The 26,364-nt window shown below is 53.0% G+C and overlaps 1 protein-coding gene and 1 non-coding gene across 2 annotated transcripts; one reads left to right on the top strand and one right to left on the bottom strand.

The window, feature by feature from the left end:
- Positions 1–434: 434 nt before the first annotated feature.
- On the bottom strand, positions 435–18,489 carry LOC134146724 (LON peptidase N-terminal domain and RING finger protein 1-like; the record flags this gene model as incomplete). Its single annotated transcript, XM_062587203.1, is given in 13 exon segments — positions 435–2,876; positions 4,797–4,943; positions 5,425–5,587; positions 6,763–6,921; positions 7,309–7,430; positions 8,087–8,201; positions 9,853–9,940; positions 10,450–10,585; positions 11,443–11,583; positions 13,725–13,843; positions 17,975–18,416; positions 18,419–18,460; positions 18,463–18,489. Coding segments are annotated over 13 exon segments (1,890 nt in total), but the record flags the coding sequence as incomplete, so codon positions are not given.
- A 7,507-nt stretch (positions 18,490–25,996) lies between these two features.
- TRNAM-CAU (transfer RNA methionine (anticodon CAU)) lies at positions 25,997–26,068 on the top strand. The gene has a single exon. It is a non-coding gene; the product is annotated as a tRNA-Met (tRNA).
- The last annotated feature ends 296 nt before the right edge of the window (positions 26,069–26,364 follow it).

Below are 26,364 nucleotides of genomic sequence, written 5' to 3' on the forward strand. Positions count from 1 at the left end.
GCACAGAGTGGTGCAGAAGACAGTTGTCCTACTCGCCCCCATTCCTGGAGGTGGGAACAAACATGCCTGGTGGCATTAAAGGGATGGGCACCATGAGGACCCCTCAGTTGGCATCACCACAAGCCAGGTCTGCCCCTTTCCCTATCCTTCCCCAAAGTCTCTAGCTGAGCAGTGGGCTGGAACCACTCCACATGGCTCATTTGTACATGGCCTCTTTCTCTAGGCCAAACTACTTTTTTTCTCCCTTTACCCCCTCCTTACTGCTATCTGCCCTTGCCAGACTGTGTTCACAGAGTGCTTCTCAAATGCCAATGTGAAGGCCCACACATCACTTCTCCATGTGCCCCTGAAGCTCCCTCTGGATGCAGAAGCACTTTCATCAGGAGCCCTATGCTCAATGTGTAACCAGAAGGTCAAACACCACCAACAAAACAAACAAATCAAGACCTTTATTTCAGTGACCAGGAAGAAGACGCTAATACAAACTCCAAAGGTACTCCAAGCAAACTGGAGTGATTTGCACAAGTCTCTTCCACAAAAAGGCCAGGCAGAAGCAGCTCCGGGCCCTGGCTCTTTCCCAGCACAGGGCAGCCCCACACTTCCCCCTGCATCCCCATCCCATCCCCTCCTTGAAGCCCAGGTGAAGCTCCTGCACATGGCAAGTTGGCAGCTCAGAGGGCACACAGGAAGCTCTGGGGGCTGTTGGCTGAGCTCACACTTACCCTCCAGAAGAGAAAGGCACTTTCCAGAATTCAGTGGTGAGGAACCAGTGTGCTCTGCCACCCACACATAGCTGCCCTGGACAGGCACGGGGATTCCTGCCATTGCCTCTCCTGCCCACTCCAGTTAGACAGCCCAGCGGCTCCCGAGGAGCCTGCAGCCCCTTTGGGGAGTCATGCTCCTCCAGAGAAACAGTGGCAAAGTGAGAGAGAACACAGCTCAAAGGCAGAGGAGCAAATCCAGCTTCACATTGCCCTCAGCCATTCTGCTCTCCTTGCAGTCCCTCAGGAGCAACAGCTCAGCCCAGTCCAATCCACGCTCCAGGGAGGCACTTTGTTGGAGAGGATCCCAGAGAGAGAAGGGAAAAGGTGGCCATTGGGAGACAGGTCCCCATGGGAGCAGAGACCCCTACCCCAGAGATCAGGCTAAACCAGGCAGCAGCAGGACCTAGTGCTCGCAGGGCACAGACGGATGCTGAGATGATTCACACACAGTAAAGAGCACTGCAGCCTCAACCCAATTTTCTCTCCCACACACATATAACAGCTCACAGAGCCCCCAGATGGTGTGTGGAGCATATGGGAAAGGCAGGGATAAGATTCTGGAAAAAAATTTAATCCAACAACTCAAAGTGGATATTATTCCTAAATTTCAACTCAAATCCACTGAAATTATGGTTGGGAGACAAAAATCCCAAACCTTCAAGACCTCTGTGGAGGAAAGCCCCAGCCTGCATGAGTGGGCATTACTGTTCCCTCCATATTCAGTGACAAGCAGCAGCCAGGCACGTGCAGCCAGCACTTTCCCCCAGTGCAGGGTTCACAGCCCCAGTCACTGCGTACTGTCCTTCCCGGGCCTCCCCGGAGATTGGGCTCCCTTGACTTTTATCTGTCTGAACTGTTTTGGGGGCCCCTGAACAGGCACAGCTGCCACTCGGATCCCAACTTCCTCCTGAGGAGGCAGCAAGTTCCTAGGAAACACTGAACAGAGAACTGCGCTATTGAAGGAGCAGAAAGTCTCCCCAAAACACTTCCAGGCCTACTTCTCCTGCATGGCTGGTTCCTTCATTCCCACACCCTGCAACCAGGTCTGAAACTGCAGTCTGAGCCCAACCAGGATCCAGAATCACCATCTTTGTGTTGGTGCTTTTCCCAACTCAACCAAACCCCTCCCTTCTCACACATTTCATGACAGTGGTCTCCTCGGCTGTCAGGCTAGGCAGCCATGGCATCCCCACACAGCTCTGTACCAGGGATGCTCCCTGCAAGTCTGGCATGGCAAAGGCAGCCAGGGAACTGAATGGACCCAGAGGAAGGGGCATGCTCAGAGAGCCAGGTCTCTTCGCTGCATGGCCAAGGAGACCATCAGAAGCTGAACTATGAGATTCAGATTGTTTAATTTACCCTTTCTTCTAGTTTGAAGGACAGTCAAGTCGGACTCAAACAGAGGCTGAACCTTCAGCTCCCGAGGTCTGGAAAAGTCACAGGGAGCTCTCCATATCCCAGCACAGCCTCTCCCAAGCCTCTAAACATCCCCTTCTCCTGCTGTGCAGTGCAGGCCCTTTTACTAAAAGGCTATGTTGTTCTTCAAGGAGGAAGACCCAAAACCAAGAGCATCATGGCGCTCATTCCTGTGCCCTACAGAGAGGCTTCCTTGGTGCTGAAGCAGCTCGCTGAGGAATTTTGGTTCCCAGGACACAACCCAGTTTTCTGGCCTGGTCCCCACCATGGGGCTCGCTGCCCTCCCTCCCGGCAGCACAGCATGCCCAGGGCACCAAAGCGGCTTAAGTGGAGGGCATGGTATCGCTGCTGGCAGCCTCCATTCTCCAGGGGAGGCAGGTGCCCAGCTCATTGCTCAGACCGCTTTGGGGGAATCCAACCACGCTAAAGTCATGAAGAGACACATAAGGAAACCAGCTGGGTGGAGCTCTCCCTGGCACAGATGGCACCAGGCACCCAGCTGGACCCTCAGACCTGGCTGCGGGGGCCATGCAGGAGCCCGCCGGGGTGGGCACGCAGCAGAGCCGTGAGGATGCGCTGCAGCTGGGCCAGGCGGGCTCGCAGAGATGTGGTGGAGAAGAGCATCAGCTGGTAGGACGGGTCAAGGGGCAGGATGGAGATGAGCCACCAGCACCAGGCTGGTCCATCGGCAGAAGCCTAATAGGGAGAGAGAGGAGAGAGAAATACCCACATCAGGCAGCAAGGCAGATAAACACCTAGTCTTTGGGCAGCATCTCTGATAGGTAAAATGCACTTGTCAGTTAGGCAGCTGCTGCAGCAGTGCCAGCTTTGGCTAAGGTATTCATCTAAACAGCTCTTTCATCTGTCCAGGCTCGAGACTGCTGGCTAAAGGAATTCAATTTCCAGACAAACATACCCCAGGGAGTCTCCAGACACAGCTGCAACCAGGGAAGTCTCTACTAAAGAGACAGAAATATCTTGTGCCTTTGTTTGTCTTAAGGCAATCGCTTCACTAAGCATGAGCCAAACTCTCCTCTCAGCCCGGGCTGCACAGACCTACCGGCACCTCGACGTGGCAGCACTCGCACCCCTCCGCCGGCACGCGGCTCAGGCTGCACCTCCCAGCCTGCGCCGGAGGCAAGGGGAGCCTCCCCCAGGGAGCTCGCCTTCTGGGCGTTTGCTTCAGCATTACTCAACTGCTCTAACAGGGGCAAGAAAGGCCAGACAGGCATAAGAGCTGGGCAATGCTTTCGGAAAATGCTCCTTTAAAATGTGAGCCAGTTTAAGAGGGAAATACTCTACTCATCTGAGTGAGGCACAGTCATTTTCTAGTTCTGAGCACGGCATTGGCATGACTGCTGCCAGGACAGCTATAACCAAGGAACGGGCCAGGCACATGCAGAAAGAGCGTATCTGCAATGATCTGGGCACGAAACACTTTCTTCGCAATAAATGAAATTCCAGATCTGAATTTGTCAAAGCAAGTTAATAAGTAAATTGGATTCTGTCATCTTGGCACCTCTTCTCAGGCCAGCCATGGCTTTTGCTCCAGTGAAAAGATGAGAAGAAACGAGACCACAGACTCACTGAATTCTGGGTTAGTTGGTTCTCTGCATTTTCCCCATCACCACCCCCAAGTGTTTCCAAATCCAGGCAGTTTAGTTTTTAGTTTGACAAAAGGACTCAGGAAAGCTTATAAAACTCAGTGCTTGGTTTCCAAGAACAGTTTTAAAACCCAGAGAAACATTAAACTGTTTTAACAGACAATTCCTAAAATACCTCTGAGTAAGAAGTGCAGTAAACAGTGAAGAGTGAAAAACAGGATCTGCTTTTTCTCATCTTTCACCTTCAGGGCCTTTGGGACCCAGTAAGAGCCTTGCAGGGAAGCACACGCTCCTGGGCAGCACGTGCTACAGCACCGAGCCGGACCCACAGGCAGAGTACGGCCAGGTCCGTGCGAGTGCACCTGGGCACAGAGAGAAGCCTCAGTGCCAGCACGGACACCCGGCAGAGCTCCAGCAGCCTCTCCTGGGACGTGCCAGGCTCCTGGCACACACACAGCTTCTCCCCACACATGCATCCTAGCAGGAGAGTAAGAGATTTTGATCATGAAGCCAAAAAGCGTCCCACGTCCCTTCTTTTCGGCTACGTGCAAGGCAAGCCTCCCCTTATAGGAGGGTCTCCTGGCTTTCTGGTCCTGATACCCTCCCAGTTTGGCCCATCTGGCTCTCATACACACACGCGTGTGCACACACACGCAGTCCTCAGCAGCTCGGCTCCTCTGCATCTCTCCTTGTGCTGCTCCACCTGCTGCCTCACATCACACAGGCACAAGATTTCTGCTGGCTTAAGACTGACTACAGGAAGCTGAGGAAGAGGTGGTATGGGAGTAATCAGTGCCCTGGAAAGCACACCTACAACAAGGCCATGTAGAAGCTTGCTCTGCTAGCTTAGCAAAGCGATTCCAGATCCTCTGAGCTCCCTCCTGTGAGCGTTTCTGCCATAAGGCTCCTATAGATGCTTCTGACAATGTGGTGGTCAATGGAGGAACAGCTCTAACTCAAAGGCTCTCTAAGCACCCTCCCTGTTTAGGGCACCTCTTCCTTCAGGTGTTACCTGGATATCCTCTTCCTTCTCTGGCAGGGGTCCATGCTGCATCAAAATGTGTCTAGAGGCAACATCTTCATGCTCACAAAACCTCCGAGCCAACTGGTAGGTGCTCTCATGCAGGCACTGCAGCTCCTCCAGCTCCTCCCCAGCCACCTGTGTGGAGCAGAAAGACAGGGGTGCATGGGAAGGAGGAAGACAGCAGCTCACATCGGATGGAGGAGAGGCCACAGAGGGGCAAAGAGCAAACTTGTTCTTGATGCACCGACCTAAAGCACTTTGTCTGCTCTCCAGAGTATTTGCTGAGCCTGAGCTAGCCACAGCACAGAGAAAGGGAAGATTCAGGCACCATAACCTGACTTCACTGTCCATAACCAGGAGCTCTCACGATTTTGCAGTCTAGAAGGCCTGCACTCCACATCAAGCTTTGCATTTAACTCCAGTACAAGGAAGCTAGCAAGGCTAACAGGACACAAGTCCATGCTTGGATTCAGCATTGAAAAATGCCATCAGCAGAGAGAGACTGCCACCCTGTGCCGCAGAAACATGCCCACCAAGGGTGTTCCCACATGTCAGAATTGCCCCTTCTGACTTTGTCCCTCTGCAATGCAGACTTCTGCTCTGGTCCTGCCCTCACCTTCTTGTCCTCCAGATACTCAATATCGGCAGTGTTGTAGCCATCCCTGTGTCCCCGTTTCAGCACCCGGAAACGCCGCCTCCCTATCGTGTCCACCAGAGATCTTCCATCCGCCAGGAACTCAATCTGCTGAATCTCCAGCATGCAGCCATAGTCAGCAAAACTGGAGTGAGCAACGGAGAGAGAAAGCAGCATGAACGGGAGTGCCAATAGTGGGAGAGCCGCTTTTCCTGATTACACCACCTCCACAAAGGAGAAGCCCCAGTGACAAGGGGACTGGGAGGGCGCTGGTTTGGAGAACATCTCTGAGTTATCACTCGCTGCTAAGAGGACAGGAATAGAGAGCACACTGCAGCACATGCACACAGCTCTCTTGGATTGGCCTTATACTGAAGTGACTCAGATCTTCATTCTGCCCTGACATCTAAAGGTCCTGAACAAACCACTCCTTGCTCAGACATCCTCCTAAAGCCCATGAGAGGCCAGAAAATACTAACCACCTCATTTCATTAGAGGAGGACTGGATCACAGGGAGGACATGCCCAAGGAAAGACTCATTTATCAGAGTACTTGAGTTAGTAGCCTAAAGATTCAGCCACCTGAGATACGGAGGTTTCATTATGAAGGCAAATATTGCCACATAGCATTGAACAAAAGCCCATTTAGCCCAGTGTCCTGTTTTCTCATACAGACCAGTTGCAGCTTGTTAAGGGCAGTGTATAAGATAAGACAACTTTAATCACTAACAGAAGCTGGAGGACACTGCTAGACAATCACATAGGTCAGAGACTTCACGTTGTTCCTAGACCATCATATTTAACAGTCATTGATGGCTCATTTTGGCCCCATTTATTCTCTGGCCTGCAAGATGTCAGAAGGCAGGGAGCTTCAGTTTCACTCCATACTGTGTGGGGAAAGCACCACTTCCCTGTTGATTTTTTTCTGCGGGGGTGCTGTGGGATACAAAACTGCGCCCTGTTCCTCCCCTCTATACTATGAAGGATTTGAGAGACTTCCAGCTAACAGCTCCTCAGCTGGAGCCCTCCTGAAGGGTGCAGAGTGACTCAGTGCCTCTGTAAAAATGCACTAAGTGAGGCAGCTGACTCCTGGCCAAGTTATCAGGAGCCCCACACAGAGCTGTGGGCTCAACGGCCTGCTCCCACAGCCCCGCGTAGCACCAGGCTATCTTCCTTTCTCTGCATCAGTACCTCCGAGGTAACACAAGCTACACAGTTTTCTGCGTGCTCCTATAGGGCAAATATGCTGGGACTGACACAGAGGGGCAGATCGGTTGTGCATGGGAAGGGCAGGAAGGAGATGCCTTGCCCTGGGGCTCACCTTTTTCCATTCTCGTAGATGCACATGCCAAACCTCCTCGTACCTGTCTCCTGGCACCGTCGTATCATGAGGCGGTAGCGGGGCTCAAAGACATGTAGAGGGCATGAAACGCCTGGGAAGGACATCGTGCATACGAAGATGGGGATATTCTTGGTCAGACTGAAGGAGAGGAGGAAGGACTTGAGGCCCCTCTGAGACATTCAGAAGCAAATTCTACTGACCCCCAGCTTGGACACTGGCCACCCTCCTGAAGCAAATCTGCAAAGTACTTTGCCCCAAGAAGGGATGCTCTGGCTCAGAGCAATACTAAAGCCTCCACTTGACTCACCAGGAGCCCAAGGACAGGCTCTGCCCACACAACAGCCCCGCAAAGGGATGCTCCCTCATTCCTATATTCCCCCCAGGCACTTCTGGGCTCTCTGAAGTGCTGTGCCATGGTCCTGGAGACAGGGCAGATGCAGCTCAAGCAGACCGAGGCCAGAGCAATGCAGCTCACTCCCTGCCTCTGCCCATGCACACATGTGCCTGAGAAGGTCCTTGCTTTACTTGGAGAGCTCTGCCATCTCAGCCTGGTGCAGCTCTCTCCGCTCAGCCAGCTGGGAGGGGAAGGTGGCCAGCATGATCTCCTGCAGCAAGACAGTGGGGTTGTAACTTCCAGCCTTCAGGAACTGAAAGAAATGAAACCCAGGAACAGGTTGGATAAGAGCAGAAAGGGAGCTGCTGAGCCCCTCCAGGCTCCCAGTCATGCTCACTTTTGTAGGAGCTCAGGGTAATTTTAGATCAGAATGTCACAGATAAAAGCAACCGATGTGATGCTCTCCAGCCTGCTAGTAGGGCTAGAGGTCAGGTCCACCAAGACCTTCAGGCACAGGGAACTGATATGGTTCAGACCTAGGATCCATCTAACATAATGTCTTCTCTCTGACAGCACTGCAGTCCTTGTATGACAACCTAATTTCCCTGATGGTCTTGTCTGCATCCCTTCTCATTAAAGATTAAGCCAAATCTCCAGACTAGGAGGTTTTCCATCCATTTCCATTTGTAAAGGTTATTAGCATTAATTTCCCTCTCTTTAACTCTGCCCTGTTTACAATCTCACTAAATCACTGTGGCTTTCTCTGGAAATGAATCCCTCAGTCTTAATTATAAATTGTGTGGTCCTTCCCATGTGAGTGAAGCTGATACCTCTCTGCCAGATAGCTGTTCACATGCAAGCATCACAGCTTTCCACTTCAGCCCCAGTACACTGACCGCAACCAGAGTCAGCATACAGCGGCCCCCAGCTCCCCCTTGGGCCCCATTCCACCAGGCCACATGCCCTCACCTCTCTTAGGCTCTGTTTGCAGAGGGGGCAGTTGGGCCTGTGGTCCAGGCAGCGTTCGAGGCACTCCTTGCAGAAGGTATGCCCACATGGTGTTGTCACTGGCTCAAATAACATCCTGCAAAACAACCAAAATCAACAGACCAAATAGCCAGATGTGGGGAAAAAGGAGCATGTGTTGCACCACCCCAGGCTCCTGCAAGGGAGGACCATGAGACAGACACTCAGCATAGCCTCTGTTCAAAGGGCTGGGTACTCTTGAAGCTGTCATTCCCCCCAGGCCAGGGTTTTCCTGGTTTGGGCCCCTTTGCACAGCACTCCCACAAAGTGGTCAGGCACACTTGCTTGGCAGAGGCTGGTGCGGCAGTAGTTCAGCAGGCCAGGGCGGGCAAAGCTGTGGGTGCAGCTTCAGGCTATTACTGGTATAGTACCTGCTCCTTCTCTTTCGAAATACCCTGCCGAGAGCAAGAGGAAAACAGGTCTCAAACTTACGGTCCTGTGGGATTTTGCTTCTTGAAGCAATGAAGCATTTCCCATGTCTCCTTCTACCATTTCAAGGGAAACATGTTGACTTTAACCAGCCTTCTTCACTAACAACAACAGTGCTGCATGGATAAGACACCACTGAAAGCTATCTCATGATGTGTTTTCCATGATCCAGTGGAAACTTAACTTCACTGATGCTGCATCAACCAAGCCTTGTTTATATGATGTTCTGTTAATTAAGAAGTTCTTAACTGGTTTATTCCTCTAATCAGAAGCCTAGGATCAGACTGTTGGACTTGCATAATGCTGTAAACCAGATCAAGTGCTTCCTTCTCCCATAGCTCCAAGAGCAGAGCAGGCTGCAAGTCACTCAGGTTGCTCACCGGTGGCTCCAGGATCAGAAATGAAATGAAGACCTCAGGAAAGCGCTGCTTGGTTAAGAGACCAGTGGAAGCTACCTACTGGAGGTACAAATTGTTACTTCTTTGCCTACTGAATCCTGATTCTTCTTGAGCATGACATTTCCCTGCTCTCAGATGGAGCAAGAGATCTAAATTCACCTAATTCAGACCACATATAGCTTCAGTCTGGCCCCTGCTCTGCAGTTCACTTGCAGGTCATTCCCCCATGCCATATCCAGAGCTTGAAGACATTGTTGCACAGGAGACCTTGACCATCCTGCATGTACAGCAGTAAAACACCCAGTCCTCTGGGAAGAGTGTACTTGCACAAACGCTCAAAGTCCTGGGACACACTGAAAATAGCCCAATTTCAACATACCCTTTGGCAGTAAGTGCTCACTCACAGGCACCCAGACCTTCCCAGGCCTGGCAGACGGACATGTACTCTACCCCTGTCTCTTCTCCCACCCCCTGTGTGCACAGCGCTGGGCCAATTCCCCTCTCTGGGATTGCAATGGCAGTGTTAGACATTAGACAGCATTTCCTTGAGGCAAAACCTTCCTGTTTCAGGATGCTGTTACAAAGGGCAATCACCACTTAAGATCTTTGACCCCACTGAACATCGCCACTTCTGCACTGATGTCACGAGCGATATAGATGTGGACACACTGGGTCTGAGAGACTGATCTAAGCTCTTCCAAGCTTTACAGAGAAAAGCCCACCTCCGTACCTTCCTCACTTATCTTTTATCCTTTAACCTGTGTTTCTGCAGTGCTAGGCACTGAGTTTGATACTAGGGTATGAAGAAAGCTCCAGAGTGGGGAACAAACCCTGGCAGATGCCTATTCTTCATCCTGACAGCTCACTGGTTGGAAAACTCACCGTATGCAGAGAGAACACTCCAGGTCAGATATGCTCAGCAGGTCCCCCAGGTACAGCTGGTCTCCTTCTGCTGCTTCCTCTTCGCTCTCTGACAGGAGAAAAAGACAAGGAAAAAGTAACATCCCCTAGGAAACATGCTGAGGCTTTCTCAGTGTTGAGACAAGCAGGAACCATGACATGGGCTGATCTCCTGTCCCACACAGACTGCAGCATTTCACCCTCTTCATCTCACCAGGGCATGCTGAGCCACCAGGGCAGGCTAGGGGACAAGGCACACCGGTGAAGCAACTGTTTATTAAAGGAAGTCTCCTTGCGACTCCACATAGCAAAGGGAACAAATTATATCTGGTTGTAACTAGAATTTTTCAAACCAGATGCAAAGATTTGGTAAACTTCCACCAGCTCAATAAAGGGTATCAGACCCCCTCACATTCGCACACAGTAAGCGCGATGGCTGGAACTGCCCCATCGCACGTCCCTTGGATCTCCACTCATTGGTCTGGCACATGTCACAAAGACTGAGATTACAGCACCAAAATGTATTTTAAACAGGCATTTTGCCTGAGATGAGATTTTGGTACCTCTGACGGCACTCACCTGACAACTGTTTTTCCTGGCTCTCTGACGAAGCGTCTGAGTCTCGCTGTCTTCCTGGCAGGGAAAAGGTGAGTGTCACCTTGCCATCCTCAGGCTCCATGTCCCCTTTGCCATTCTCCTTTGCTCCCTCCTGATCCTGGACACAAAGAGGGGAGTGAAAATACATAAATCAAACCTGATAGTCCTACTCTCTCTGCACTTCAGCCAGCCTCATCCACCTGAGTGAGTCCTATGCAACCAAGAGGTTTCTCTGTACATTATCATATATTAACCTGCTGGATCTGCTGGATGCTAGGAGAGTGAGGCCTTGAAAGGCATCCCTTGTTCACCTCTGCAATGGCATCTGGGAGCCACAGTTTTACCTTTTTTCGGGGTGAAACATAAACCATCCCGGAACTTGCGCACAGGGGAAAACACTTGAAAAGCAACACTCAGAGGGAGATCTGGGCAATTTTTACTGCCTAGAGCATACACTCATGGGATAGTTGATCTTGCAGTTTAAACAGGGGTTTACCTATGCAAATCACTTAGTACTTGGGTGTATTTAACCCAATTTCTCCAATTTTCCCCTCCCTCTAAACCTGCCAAATTTCTCCTTAGAAGGCAAAGAGCAGAAGATGAGCTTTCCTTGATACCTTCTAGTGGTCTGAACTGTCCTCAAATGCACATTTCTAATGAAAAACACTATTAACACCAATATTTTATACTCTTGCTGAATGCAATGTGACTTATGTTTTAAACACAATGAAAGTCTGACGCCTTACCAAAAATACTGCAGAACAAATTAAGAGAAACAGAAAACAGGCTGGCAAACAGGAGAAGCCTTCTCAGGTTCCCCAGTCTCTGTAGCAAGAGCTCAGATCATGTCTTTGCTATCCTGCAGGACCTCTCTTTACCTGATCTCTCCTCCTATCATTGGGAGATGCCAATTTGGGATGTCCCAAAGGGACAGTAGGTCCCATTGCTGTCTCAGATCATTGCAGACTTTCTCACCTGAGCACACTCTTGTGCCAGAGAAAGTGTGAGCCCAGCACTTGATCCTTCTTCCCCTGCTTGGGGGTTGGATGAGCCCTGGCAGGTAGCTGGAAGCTCTGCAGCCACGCTTGGCTGAGGAGAGTTGTCCTGCGTGAGGATCTGCAAGGAAAGGACACAGCTCAGATGTGACGCCTCAGAGAAGACACCTCAGGCTTGCTGAGGATGCAGCCTGCCACGCTCCATCCCTCACAAGCCATAAAAACAAGTCTCTTGCTCTCTGCAGCCTTGTGTGGGCACAGTATGGGCTTCTTGTTTCAGCAGTAGCCGAGTCCTCTGTCAAACCAATACCCGAGCCAGACTAAGGAAGACAGTGGTGAGAGGCAATGAATAAAAAGGCATGTTTCAAAGGCTGGGACCCATGTTCTCCACTACCCAAAAGGAGCGAGCGGTTGGGGGCACATCATCATTCCTCAGTCCCCTGCCCTTTCCACCCAAGAGGAAAAGTGTCCACTCATAGCATGAAATCTCAGTGCCAGGGAGAATGACAGAGGTGATGACAGTGATTTCGGTACTGGCCTGAAATCTGGACTGCCTGCCAGCTGGTCCAGAGAATCAAAGGCAGCCTTGTTCCAGAATGGAGGTGAATGGTGGCTAGATTAGCAGCTCTGAAAAATGTATTTTTTCAACCAGAGGCTTGGACAAAGTAGCCAACCCAAAGCTCCCTCCTACTCTGGCCTAGAGAGACAACTCAGGAAGCAATGCAGCAGTGTCAGTGCTCCTCCAGCTGGCTCCAGGAGCCTAGCAGGGAATCCCTACTAGTAACAGAAGCTTGAGTATCCCTTCAGCAGCCCCTGCCTCTGTCGCCCTGAGCATAACTAGAACACCCAGTGAGAAGGGAACGGGTGACCCAGCAAGCACCTGGAGGGAGGCACAAAGAGCGCCAGGTTTGGCCTCGCAGCCTCAAGGCCTCGTTTGGCATTAAGGCTAGTGCAAATCTCACTGAAAAGGAAGGTAGGAGGTTGATCTTTCTTCCCCACCTCAGGAGAGCTCCCATTAGTGTTTCCCAACCCTCTGATCAAATGGGCACAACATCACAGAACTGGCCTTGATCACAGCCCACTAGGCCTGCTGCCAACTGAGAACACTGCTCTTCAGCTCCTGGCTGAGCATCAGGTCTGGAGCGAGCCTCCCTCTATCGCCCTGCCTGCCCCTAGCCAAAGCTGAAGTATCTGCACTTATTGCTGTTCCCATGCTCAGGTTTGTCTTCTTTGCCTACCAAATGCACTCTCGGAAAGAAACCAGTATCAGCACAGCCACACATCATACAAAACAGTTTTTCAAAACACAGCAATTGCAAAAGCCAAGTAGATAAACCCTACAGAGGCCTCGAGAAGGAGTCAAGGGCTTCTCCCTTTGAATGCTGAGAAGCTTGCCAGAAAGTGCTGCACAAATCAGCAAGTGAGCTCCCAGGCCTGTTTTTCTCAGAGGGCAGCTCAACCAAAATTTCCCCAGAGCCCCGCAACTTGTCCCAGGCTGCTGCTCCTCCCATCACCAGCACAGCTGTGTGCACTCGCTCTGCAGAGCTCCAGACCTCTACTGATGGATGGGACCATCAGTGGGATGGAGCATTTACATCCTATATTTGCAACATAACACATCATTACTGGATTTGGATAGTGTGTTCCTGTGCAGGATGAATCCAATGACTATGTGAATTCACAATTGTCAGTAAACATGAACCAGGCCCTGCAATCGGTGGCTGACAGGAGATTGGTGTTAGGACCTTTGGATGACAGGTAAAATATCCACATCCCTCTCTGGAACTAAGATTTCGCCAGCCTTCTCCCTTCTCTTCCTTCCCTGGCACTGGGACCTGAAAAAATGAGCTTTCAGAACCATGCCAGGACAGCTAGAAGAAACCTTCTGGAGCAGAAAGGGAGAAATTCCTCCCATATGGTAAGCTCTGGCTGTAAGCAGAACTATAATACTGGGGGCAGGAGATGTTCATGTTCAAAGAAGGTCTGACAGCTCCAGGATTTGTGACACCAAAGGGAAAGTCTCTTCTGTGGCTGGAGGATATATCCATTACCACTACGTGGCACCATCCAGCCTGGTTATGCTCAAAAGCAGTGCAAAATCTCTTCTGGGTTCAGAAAACAGAGCAGCAGGGCAGCTGCTCTGCAGCCTCTGGCATCCCACAGGTCCGCTTTATCCAAGGCTTCTCCCCAAAATTCTCCTGTTGTAAGAGAAAGGAGTATGGACAACTAGTGCCCACACCCCGCAGCACTCCCTCTGCTCACCTCGCCATCTCCAGGCTCAGCCCTGCACACTGCGTCCAAGTCCTCCAGCGCCTCTGGATACTGCCCCAGTGCCACGTACGCCTCTGCCCGGCACAGCCGCAGGGAAGTGTCACCTGGGGCTGGAAACAAATGTCATTACTTGTGCCACAAGTCTCCATCGAGCCACATGCTGAGCTGCTGCAGCTGGACGAGACCTAGGGAGACCTTGCCATGGTGGGACATCTCCTGCTGCATCCCTCAAGCTAAACACAGCCCCTGAGCTCCTCCTCAGGTAGAAGTTAGTGGCCTCATAACCTTCTGCAAGGGTGGTCATTTCCCTCAAAGTATCTACTTTAAATTTCTCTTTATTTCTTCCTCCTTATTTCCCATCTCCCTGAAAAGCTCTCAGCCACAGGCCTCCATTGCTGCCTTGGAGCTCTGTTTCAGCACCTACTTGTTCACCTGTGATGGGATCTGTGCTCACATCCATCCTTTCGGGATGCAGCTGCTGGAGAAAGGGTGCATCACGTACATCCTCCTGATGGTGGCTGTTGCCACAGGAGGCTCTGCAACGTGATTCACCCTGCAGATCCACAATAACATGTTACAAAACAAGCCAGCAGCTGTGGAGACCTGCATTCACAAAAGCTGGAGAGCCTGCTGGACCCAGCGTTTTGCCATCTCTATCCCAGGGCAGAGGGAAAGCCAGGGGAACTACAAGGAGGGCTCCAGATCTGCCCCAGCACCCTGTGGGCTGGCTGCTGGGAAGAAGGCAAAGGTGGTGGATCAACACCTCCCATTGCAAGACCTCAGAATGTTTCCAAGTACAAGAAAAGGCTGAGATTACCCAAAATGGGGTAAGGGAATTCAGCACCCAGTTCTTACTCATCCATCTTGCAGGGCACAAGCTCTTGCTGATCTTGTAAAGGATCCCTACAGCGGGGGGGGGGGGGGGGGGGAGGGAACCACCTCCTATGGGTGCTACTGGCCATGAAAACCTTTTTCCTCCCTTCTCACAGAAACGTCATTAGGACCTTCCTTTCCACCTGCACCACCCACATGGGGCTTAGGGGGCACAGGGTGCTAGTGGGGCCAAACAAACAGGTGACCACTAATTAAACCAGTACCCTCAACACCCATGCAACACAGCTTATGGAAGCCACTAGGTGTGGTCATGTTTGTGGGTTTGAGCTGATTCACAGATCCACCTCATTATATCATGGTTTGCTGTGGAGACGACCTATATCCAACGTGCTGCTGACTTTCCCAGCTAAGACAACAGGTCAATAAACCTGGTGCCACATCTAACCCAGCGCTGAGGAAGCTGCAGAGGCAGGCGGCTGCCAAGGGCTACGGTGCAGGTACCTGCTTCAGGGGGGAGGGAAATACAGCTGTGACTCCAGTCCCCTACGGAGGGCTTCATGTTCCTGTCAGCACCTGGCTTTCTCCAGGGTGGCCAGGGCAGCTCAGGCAGCATGCACAGACACCTTAGCTGTGCACTGGGGCAGCACTGCTGGGACCACTGATTCAGCTGGGCCTGGGCAGGGTGCAATGATAGGACACAAGCTGTGCCATAGGTCCTCCTCAGCAACCTATTTCAAGGCTGAAATGCAGCTCATTTTACCTCGTAAAAACCCTCCTCTCCCCCTTCCTGAAAATCTGAGGCCGAACTTGCATAAGTGAGGAACCACTTCCAGGCACTGGCACTTCATTTACTGTGGCAAAGGGTTTTACAGAAACATCTTGCTCGAGGGTTGGCAGCTCCTACCTGGAGGAGAGTCAAGCCTGAACAGCTCAGCCAGCACCAGATACAGCTTTGCAGGCAACGTTCCCGCTCCTCCAACCCACCTCCACCATCACCGTGCCCAGGCCCCTACAACCCACGCAGCCACCCACTGCCTCTTACTGCAACGCAAGAAGTCTCTGCCCAGCTACTGCCTCCTCTTGCTCCCCTGCGTGGCGTGGAGCACGGCGAGCGCTTGCGCTCTGCCCGCCGTCGAAGGCGGCATCGCCGCCCGGACAGCAGCACCCGCTCTTGCTCGCTGAGCCTCGCGGCAGAGCGAGCCATGATCGCTCAGAACTTATTCTCACTGACGATCTTGGGCAGAAGCTTAGGGCCCAATTCAGGAACACTGGGAACTTACTACCCTGCCCCCTATCCCACAGGCACAGACCTAGAGACAAAATACTCTGGCGCTTAATGATAAGTAGAGACAAACAAACAGGTACAAAGTCTAGAGGCTTATTTTCCACATAAGCAAGTATGCGTTTGAGACATTTGCACAGCCTAGCAATAAAGCAATGGATTTGGTGAAAATACAATGTGTAAAATCGGGCTACAAATTCTGCATTTCTCTTCTGCCACAGCTATTTTTGATCTCTGATATCATTAGATATTAGGGACATCAGCCAGCTGGCAGACCCAGCAGCTGATGACTGACTGATAGCCCTCTCTAGACTCCAGGCACATTAGAAGTCCTCCTGTGTTACTGGTTACAGTGCACTTTTTTTGCTCACTTAGAAAAAATAGAAGATAAAAAGCTGACAATTTATTTTAGACATAAGGTCTGCCAGACAAGGAGAGCTGCTCTTTGGACAGAGCTTGCAGGCCGGCTATGGGTTTCCTACAAAGCCAGAAGCAACAGCTCCCAACAGGGAACTGCTCAGTAGGGCACCACAAGCTGGTCCACAGAGCTACACTAAAAACACACGTTCTTGTGCGTGCCGCATTTATCGACGTTAAGGCAGGAAGAGAAGAGTGAAGGACAACCCAAAAGAAGCTGTGAAGCCTGAAAATGGTCTGCAGACCATGAAACTTGAAAACTCGCACCCCAGAAGCACCACCCACATGGCAGAGTTCAGGCAATACCAGTGAGCACATGTTAATAGAAACTGTGGCTGTAATTCCCATTTCCTTTTTCCCCCTAACTCTGACTTCCCTGTCCTTCAGAGACCTGTGCACATAGTAGAGAGAGACTAAAAAAAACTTTCAAAGTTTTGCTCTATAGTAACAGAGGCTGTTTTATACTCTTCTTTTCTTTTTTAGAGAGATATGCAATTGTACACTCAAGTAAGACAAAAAAATAGTGAGACTGGCAATAGCAAAAAGAGTAGCAGACAACCTTGCAGGTGTATTTGTTTTGAACAAAGAGTGCACAGCATGTAAAATGGATGCTCTGGAGTGTTGCATAAAGGGCCCTGCTCCCAGCATCCGGAACGGCTGGCCCGCTTGGCCCCTTCGTTTCAGACATAGCCTTACCTCTGGCACTCATCATGCAGCGACCGAGAAGTAATTGTCTGCGCCCTGCAACACAAGCTCGCTGCTGCCATAGAAATGCACGTCTATAAAGGACCTTTTGCCTCCACCGCCCCAACTCCCTGTTCATCCAGGAACATTGTATAACCCCTTTTACTTAACCAGAGCACTCCAAAAAAACCCACTTGCAGCCCCACTTTAAAGTAGACCAAATCGCCTGGACCTAAACTTGACCCTGCAGGCAAATGTCTCACAAGAGCCTATCCCAGAAGGGGCCACAGAGGCCTTGCTGCACACACGGTGAGTGGGCTGGCCCTGGAGCCTGGCCAAGGCTGTGCTCTTGCCAGGCTCAGGGGGCTCAGATGCATCTGCCCTGGACTGAAAAAGTCCCAAACATTTTATATAATTGCCACACCACCCTGGGGCCTGGCTGGGCCAAGCTCTTCCTCTAGCCCAGAAATGTTGCTGGACGCCCCCAGGAAGCTGCTGACCTCTTAGCTTTAAAGATGCAGCTATTCCTCTCTGGCTGCCCTGTTCATGCCCTGTGCATGCAGGCGATGGAGTGCGCACTGCTCGCTCTGCCCTGCCGGCGGCCCACTCACTGGCAATGAGCAGCAGGCCTTGTCATTGCCACCCATCCCCTCCAACAGCCCCTAGAAGCCCGGCAGAAAGGCAAAGCACATGAAGGAGAGCAGCCTGTGCCTGGAAGTGTGCCGCACGGTGCTGGGAGAGGACAGCTGGCCACTCCAAGCAGAGAGAGAGCTCACAGCCTCTGCATCTCGCTTCTGCGCATCGTTCTACACAGTCCCATTGCTCTGGGTGCAGGCTGGGGACAAGCTCCTCGCACCCAGACAAATGGCCCAGGCGTCCCGGCTGCGCAGACGGGGAGGGCAGGGCGCTGCCAGGCCAGCGCAGCCCACCCGGGTACCGGCGGCGCACCCCGCGCATCCTTGTCCCCAAGGCCATGCCGGGGACACGCTGGGCCCCCCCGGCCGCGCCAGCCCCCGGGGCTTACCCAGCTCGACGCCGTGGCGGGCCGCGGGCCGCCGCTCGCCGGGCGCGCACTTGGCCAGGAGGGCGCAGAGCAGCACGTTGCGCCGCGCCGCCCCGACGCCCAGCAGCCGCAGGCGCTGCCGGCAGAGCGGGCAGCGGGCGGGCAGGGCCGCGCCCAGGCAGGGCTCGCAGAAGGAGTGTCCGCACGACACGGTCACCGGCGCCCGGAGGAGCAGGCGGCAGCAGGGGCAGCGCAGCAGGTCCGCGCCCGCCGCGGCGCCAAGGGCGGGCGGCGGCGAGGGGCTGCGGCCCCGGCGGGGGCGGCCCGGCGCCGGGGAGCGGCGGCGCATCGCCCGCGGGGCTGCGCGGGGCTGCGCGGGGCTGCTGCTGCTGCTGCTGCCGCCGCCGCTGCCCTGCCGGGCCGGGGGCCGGCGCCCGCCTCCCCCCCCCCTTTACATAACCGGCGGCGGCGGCGCCGGGGCCGCCATTGGCTGCCGCCGCCGCTCCGCCCCGGCCCGGCCCGGCCGCGTTTCGTAACGGGGAGCCGCCGCCGCGGGGCCGGGAGCAGCCGCCGCCGCCGCGGGGCCGGGGCGCCCCGGGGGCAGCGGGACCCGGCGGGACCCGCGATGCTCCGGAGCGCGGCGGCGGCGGGGTGTGGGGCCCGGCGGGGCGGGGCCGGGGTGTTTCGGAGCCGGCCGGGGGTGCGGGGTGCCGGAGGTACGTGGGGCTCCGCAGGGCAGGGCTGAGGTGCGCGGCCCGGGGTGCTCCAGGGCGCGGGGCGCCGCGAGGGTCCGGGGCTCCAGCGTGGAGCCGGGGCACAGGGCGCCAGCGGCGTTGGGGCGCTGCGGATCAGCCGGGGCTGGTGCGGCTGGGGTGCACCCCTGTGCAGACCTCACCATACAGACCTCCCCTTGGCAGAGTGTTTGGGAGGAAAGGGGTGTCCCTCCAACGCAGGTGGGTACCATGAAGAGCATCTCTCCCAGGCGCTCTGGGTATCCAGTGCTGAACCAACGTGGGGAAAATCCCCTTCCCACTCACAGAGCCCCAGCATGGGCTCTGTGGCACAAGGGGGGGTCCGCTCCGCTAGACAGCAGTAGCACCGAGAGGCCAGCAGCTCTCACAGGTGCTCAGAGAAATAGCAGAAAGGTGGTAACTCTCGAGTTCAATAGATCAGAGTTCATATAAGGAGGCTCCACATACTCCAGAGGCTGCTTTCCCCCACACACCGTGGAAGGAATGCACGGGCTGGGAGATCACCAGCAACGAGTGCTGGTGAAACACATGCCCCAGTAGGGGAGTGGCCCATGGAGGTCTGGAGTATGGAGCAGGGCTTGTTTCAAAATCTGCTATGATTTCATTAAACAGGACAAATGGCTTTAAAAACTCTTAAAAGTAAATATTTTGTGTGGCCTTTGGAGGATTCATAGTTTGTTCAGTATCTTTTTCAGTCCTCCCTTCAGAGTGGTAGAAGCTCCAGCCTGGGTTAGCAGCGCAGCCCCAAGGGCTTCCTTCCCCAGCTCTGGATCCCCTCATGGTGTCCAAGTGTGGCTCCAGGGACTATAGCCGCCGCTGGGAGCATTGCGGAGCCATCCAAGATGCTGCCCTGTGGGGGAAGTTCTCCTGGTTCTCCATCTGCTTCGGTTCCAGATCAATCTTTAGCCACCCTCCCAGAGGGGCCAGCCACATCTCTTACCCTAGGAGTTCTCCCACGGGCATGTCTCAGATGTCCAAGGCTCGCTCACAACAGACCCAGTCCTCTCATGTTATAGTTCTTGCCAGTGCTAGAACCAGGACAGCCAGGGAAACACAAAGCTCCAGGCTGAGAGAGGACGTGAACTGTGGGCCCCCAGACTCCACAGCCCTCTCCCTTTCCACTTGAGCATTTAGGACCCTCCTCAGGGCCAGCAATGCACGTGTACTGGAGGTGCGATTGCCACCAGGGAGTTTTCCTGTGGCATTCTGTTACCCTAGATTCTCTCCCCAGCTGTGGTGGAAATAGGCTGTAGGATGCCCAGAGGGTTCAAGAAGGACAAGTTTATGGCCCCCTGAGCCATAAAATGAGGGTGATTTTAGCCAACATGCCTGATTTTGCAGTGACATGCATGAAAAATGCTCCATAACCTGGTTGTATGGCTCAGCTCAGGAGCAGCAACCCTCTGCCACAGGGAGTTAATGTTGGATGAGAAGAGTAATAACCTACATCACCCCAGCCAGATCCTCAGGAAGATACTGGGCTGCTCCCTCGAGAACCTGCCTTGTTCTGATCTTCTCCTGATTCACTGAGCAAATCTCCTCGTGCGTGCGTGTTCTCCAGCACCTCATAAACAGTGAGGACATGCTGCTGCCTTTGCATAATGCAGTTAAAAATCAATCAACCACGACACACAAATCCATTGGAAACCAGGCTTCATTACGGCCAGTGCAAGAACAATTTGTTTTCTCCATTCCGTAGAGCACTGAGATGTTTCTGAACGCCAAATGCTTTCACTTGTTGGCGATGTGTTTGTGCTGACTCAGCATATACTGGGCAGCGGGGAGGGGAAGGGAACATGCTTAATGCTAACCATTTGGCTGGCCAGAGGAGGACTTCGTGTTTTGCATAATACAGGACAGATCACATTGACTTTAGCTACTATTTACAAAGCACAACAGATTTTATTTTTTATATATTACTTTAAAGGTGGGAAACAGCTCAAGGTCAGTTTAGGGTGGGGAGTTCCAGGTATCATTAGGGTAGAAATCAGCTCCTCCTCCTGTGGCTCTCATCCACACACTTTGGTTGTGTTTGGGCTCTTGTACAGCCTCATTAATGTGGTCCAGATTGTTAACAGCACAACATGTCATGGGAATCAGTGATTAATTCAATCCCTTTTAGTAAATATTTGTTGTCAGTGTTGGCATTCATCTTTGACATATTTGGGATTACGGAATGACACAGAGGTGACAGCACCTGCGTGTGAGCATTGCCTTCTCTGTGCAGAAAGCAACCTGAGAGCTTGTTAAGATATCTTCAAAGGCACCACACGCTCTTGCTAAGCAGGAATATACGCCATGGATGCCATGCATGCCCCTTTTACGGGCAGGTATCCCTGCTCCTCCCACCAGCCTCTCTGTGCACTGATGAGGCAGTCTCCGTTAGACCTGCCAGTCCTGTTGCATGGAGGGACAAACCACTTTCCCTGTTTCAAAAGACCAGAAGTAGAGCGTGGCAAAAGGGGCTGCAGCGTTGCCATCGGCAAGAGCCAGGCTGGGCTGACAGGGGCACACATTTACATGAGCAAGGGCAGCCTGAACAGGATGAGGCCCAGGGTTTGGTTGTTGCTGTTGTTGTTTGTTTGTTTCCTTGGGTGATGAGGCAAAGAGCCAGGACCAGACCCAGCCTCAGCATCTGTACAATCCTGCTCCTACCCCCATGATTTACAGCACCCTTCTAGCAGTGACATGGCTGGATCGAGGCTTTTCTACAACCACTGTCTTTAAGACTTGGCCTAACCAATTATTTTTACTCTTCAGTACATGCAAATAACTTGCAGGGAGTCATTTGCATCATACCCCTCCCAGCATGTCAACAAACACATCGGCTTCCTGGAATTTCTGCCTTCTTTGCATCGTAATATTTCTGTATCTATATATATTTCTATGTCATATCTTTCTATACAAATTTATCGATTTCAATAATATATCAATATTATATTATTGAAATAATGTTCAACCACTATCTTTCTCCATTTACCACATACAGATCAAAGCCAGTCCTGGTAAATGAAGCAGAAGGAAGTGGAAGCAGGTGATATGGGAGACTTTTTGTCTGTAGTCACAAGTTGTCTTTTATAATAAGCACCTTCTCTTTCAGAAAGGTCGGGTCTCTATATCCAACAAGTGGAGGTGCCCCCTGCCTGGTTTTCTCTCCAACAGATGCAAGTAGATTGCTAAACTGCTCCTTGATGTCCAGTTTCGAGGTATGAGCTGTGCTGACTTGGGCAGGAAGCAACCACATAAATTACATGATGTTATTTCTGAGTCCTGAAACTCAGCTGGTTGTGAGCTCACCGAAGCGCTGACTCTCAGTAAGGAGGATCAGATGTAAAGAGGGTTAGGGAATTAATGAAAACTTTAATATTTTCCTTTAAAGAAAACTTTAATATTTTCCTTTCTGAGTCATGTAGGCTTTGCTGGAGGCAGCATCATTCCTAGAGAAATGAGTTGACTGGACATGGATTGGCTGGACACAGAGCTGACATGTAATGTTATCTCATTGCTCATGTAACCATGCTTATGCCTAAAGTCCTGGAAACTGGAGAGATGAGGGAGGAGAGCCCAGATTCCTATCTGGCTCATTTTACTCTCTGGAGCCAAACGTCTTGACTAAGAGGTTGGCGGAATGCTGTCACTCAGTCTTGGGAGCAAGCCCCATGTAAAATACTTGGAGATCTCCTTTTCTGTGGGTGTTCATGTATGAGCCACATACTCCTGAGAAGGGAGCACAACTATAGGCAAAGTCAGACTTGCCCCTGTTGTCAGTGGGGTAGGATGTCAGGATGGGTGACAAGACTGTGGTCTGTGGGGCAGGATGCTACAAGCTTGCCTTGGTACTTCATAGTACTTCACTAGTGTTTCAAGGACAGCCGAATATCCCTTTTTGACAAGAGATCCCGTGGAGGGGAGGCAAAGTCAGCACTGCTCATTCAGCTCCATCTGATCCTCTCCTTGCAAGAGGGGAATAGGCTGCACCACGGCCGCTGGTGACATACCCAAGTAGTCAGAGATGGAAGAGCCATGGGGCCCCACTCTCAGGACGTGACTCCACTTTTACATTGTATCAAGCTCCATCACTTCCAAGAGGTTTGGTGTCAGTGTAACATGGTAACGTGGGGCCATGTCTTTGTGGGGATCATATCACCTGGTCCCTCTCCCAGATGGGGAGAGCTCATGGATTCACTGAGATACTCCTGGGCCAGCCACAGGGAGGTTGCAAGCCTCTCACATTCCCCTGGGAGACACATTCCTCCTTGAGGGTTGTTCCTGGAAGCCACTGTGATGTGCTAGTGCTCTTCATCCCTGCACTAAACATAGCTGCAACTATTTCACCTACTTCAGCACTTCTGCTTGCATTTCTTTGCTCTGAGAGCCAGGTAGCCTCTGTATTCGTGGACACGCAGAGCACAGGGTGTACCAGCCCAACCATGCAGCTCTATCACATGCTGTTCCCAAGCAGGCAAGCCATGGCCTATTACTGAGAAATGCAGCAGTTGCTCCACTAACACTGTGAGACCAGTGAGCGTGCAGAACTGGGTCCCATTCAGGAGCTCTACCATACTGCTTTTCATTTGTAACCAGCCGTTACTATGGGCTCAGCGAAATCTTGGTGGCTTCCCAAGCTACTGTATGGTCACGTGCCGGAGCAAGTGTGGCTGGGGGTGGCGTTGTCACTGTCGCATGGGGACTCGCAGGCTGCCCCACTTCTGTGCCAGCCCTTGCTCTCGGCTCCTTGCCCCAGCAGGAAGAGTAGGTGCTGCCTCCCTCAACTCTTCCTTTTTTGCGTTTCCCATTTTGCTCCCACCCACCTGTCAAAGGCACCACTAAGGAGAGTGCAAACAAGGACAAGCAGGGGACATGGCAACTGCAGACAGCAGGGCCTGCTGACATGTCTGCACTGACGCCTCTATCCTGCCCTGGCTGGCTCTGGTCCTGCGCCCAGCTCGTCCTGCTCATCCCCTGTCCGAAGGAGTCAAAGGAGGGCGCTAGATGTTGGAGGAGCCCGGCTCTGAATTCACGAGGCGCCATCTGGGAGCGACTCCGCTGGGATCAGCGGGGATGTTGAGGGTCACAGCACGGCAGCGCCTGGCAAGGAGGACGTGCAGGGCTGCAAGGGGCTACGGCCGAGCGTCCCTGCCGGGAATACGCCCTCCCCAGCAGCCCGGAGCCGCCGGGCCAGCCCGCTCCCCGGGCCGTGCCGCCCCGCGCGGCGCCTTCCCCGCTCTCGGCTGCTGTTGTCCGCTTCCGCACAGGTTTTTTTCCAGATGAGCTTTCACGGGCATAGCTTCGTCTTCCTCTAACCTGGTCTTTCTTCCTTCAACGCCAACATTTCTCTTATTAAATCTGGCCCGGTAATCCAGGCCCTTCTCAGGCAAGGACAAGAGCTCTTGCAGGGCCAGCTGGGACCTGTTCCAGTCACCCAAACTGCAGCTGAGGCCAGAGGAAGGGGGAGAACGAAGCACCTCGAGGAGCAACGCAGGGGCTTCAGCACGCCACTGAGCAGCCCCCTTCCCACTAAGCACAGGGATTCACGTGGATTTGGGGCAAGAAGAGTGTAAATCATGGGCTGCCTGGCTTGTGGCAGCGGCACAGCCGTCCCGCTCCAGGGGTGGACGAATATCCCTGGCAGTGCCTTTTCCGCGTGCAGTTTGCCACCACCTCTCCCTGCACTTTGGACTCCAGGGGAATCACATCAGGGCAAGTGGCTGAGCGAGTGACTGGGAGGAATCAGCTTTGCTAGGAAAGTCAGGATTTCTAACTGTTTCCATTTTCTAGTGGAATGAAAAACATGGCTTGCAATTTTCCACAAAGAAGCTCACTTGGGAACAAGGAAAGATTTTGTTTTGATCATCTGTACCTTAGAGAAGCTTGCAACCAAGTTTCTGTAACAGGACAGTTTATGTCATAAAACACCAGAGTTTACCCAATGCAGCCCCTGCTCGCAAGATGAATAATTTCATATCAAAATAAAGAGCAAACCTTTTTGTTTCAAAATCACCGGTATTTATGTAAAATAACTGCACTCGGGGGCATCTCTGCATGACACAGCATGGAAATTGGCTCATCCCTCACCCCCCAAGCTGAGCACCCTCCGGTGCGGACTGGGGTCCCTGCGGTTGCAGCGACCCTGGGATGGCAAGAGCGGGCGCAGGGTGAGTGCTCCTGCTCCCGGAGGGCCAGATGGAGCTATTATATAAAGAGGAGTAAATGTGTGTAAACAAGACTTAAGTAACTCCAAGGCTGCCAGTTTCTCTTGCTGGCCTTTCCCTACTCCACCCCTCCGTGAGCCTTATGCAACGGGCTGCCGGCACGGCTCCGTCCGCGCGCCTTCCCCGGCCGGCCGAACCGGCTGCAGGGCCGCCGAGCCCCACGTCGGACCTTGCCGACGCTTCAAGCTGCCCCACGTGTTGGCGACGGGGCTCCCGGCCCCATGGGAGGGTGCCCGGCTGCCCTGCGCTGGGGAGCCCCTGACCCCCCCCACCAGCTCCATGGCAGAGCTGAGCATCATCTGGAGCGCCAAAAGCCAAGGGTTTTGCCTGCTTTTTGGCCTCCTGTACTAAGTGTTTTAAAAGCCCTAATGCACGTGGTGGATTTAAAGCTCTTTTGCGTCACCTGGCTGCAAGCCAGCGCTGAAAGGCAATGAGAATCGGGGACTCCGGAGGGTTTGAGGTGGTTACCGCTCCTGCCTGCAACTTTTGGAGGAAACTTCATCGGTTTGAACCGTGGCAGTGCAGGGACCCAAAAGAGGAAAGAGCTACGCCTGGGATGAAGAGCAGGACATGGGAAGATGAATCCCTCCGTTCACAGTGCAAACGCTGAGCTGTTAGCTAGCCCTCCGGCTTATTTTGCTTTTTGCTCAGGCGCTACAGGGATCTTGCTGCCCGTTTTCTGTCTGTGCAGAGCTCAGCACAGCAGCCTGGAGCAGGGACCGTGAAACACATCAGACAGCATGCCTGCCCCGGCTCCCTGCATGCTGCGCCGGCTCGCAGAACACTTGGGTGCTGGGACTGGGGCAACATGGGGACCCATCACCCTCTTGGGGAGCTGGCAGCCGGACACAGGGTGCATAGGGCAGTTTTATCCTGGCTCTTCCACTCGTCCCAGGGCAAGACATCTGCCATCAGCTGAACAGAGGCTCTTGCCCCGGGGCAGTGCAACACCTCTCCACCCCAGCTGAGCATCAGGCACCTTCAGCCTCAGAAAATACGACCTGGCACAACACCCTTAAAAAGCTTCCAACTTTTAACTTAAAAAGCAAAGGCAAGGCCTCTCCTTTTACACAGCAGGAAGCAGAGTGGCGCAGCGGAAGCGTGCTGGGCCCATAACCCAGAGGTCGATGGATCGAAACCATCCTCTGCTAAGGCACTTTTTCCCCCAATCCCTCTCCCAGAGTGGTGGGGGACTCTCCCTTTTGGGGTCTGACCTGCTGGAAGCAGCTCTGCAGAGAAGGACCAGGGAGTGCTGGTGGATGACAAGTTGGCCACGAGACAGCAATGTGCCCTTGTGGCCAAGAAAACCAGTGGTCTCCTGGGGTGCATTAGGAAGAGTGTTTGCCAGCAGGTCGAGGGAGGTGATCTGATCCTGCCCCTCTACTTAGCCCTGGGGAGGCCTCATCTTGAGTACTGCATCCAGTTCTGGGCTCCCCAGGACAAGAGA

This window comes from Rhea pennata, chromosome 14 (genome assembly GCF_028389875.1).
Source record: "Rhea pennata isolate bPtePen1 chromosome 14, bPtePen1.pri, whole genome shotgun sequence".
Taxonomy (NCBI): Eukaryota; Metazoa; Chordata; class Aves; order Rheiformes; family Rheidae; genus Rhea; species Rhea pennata.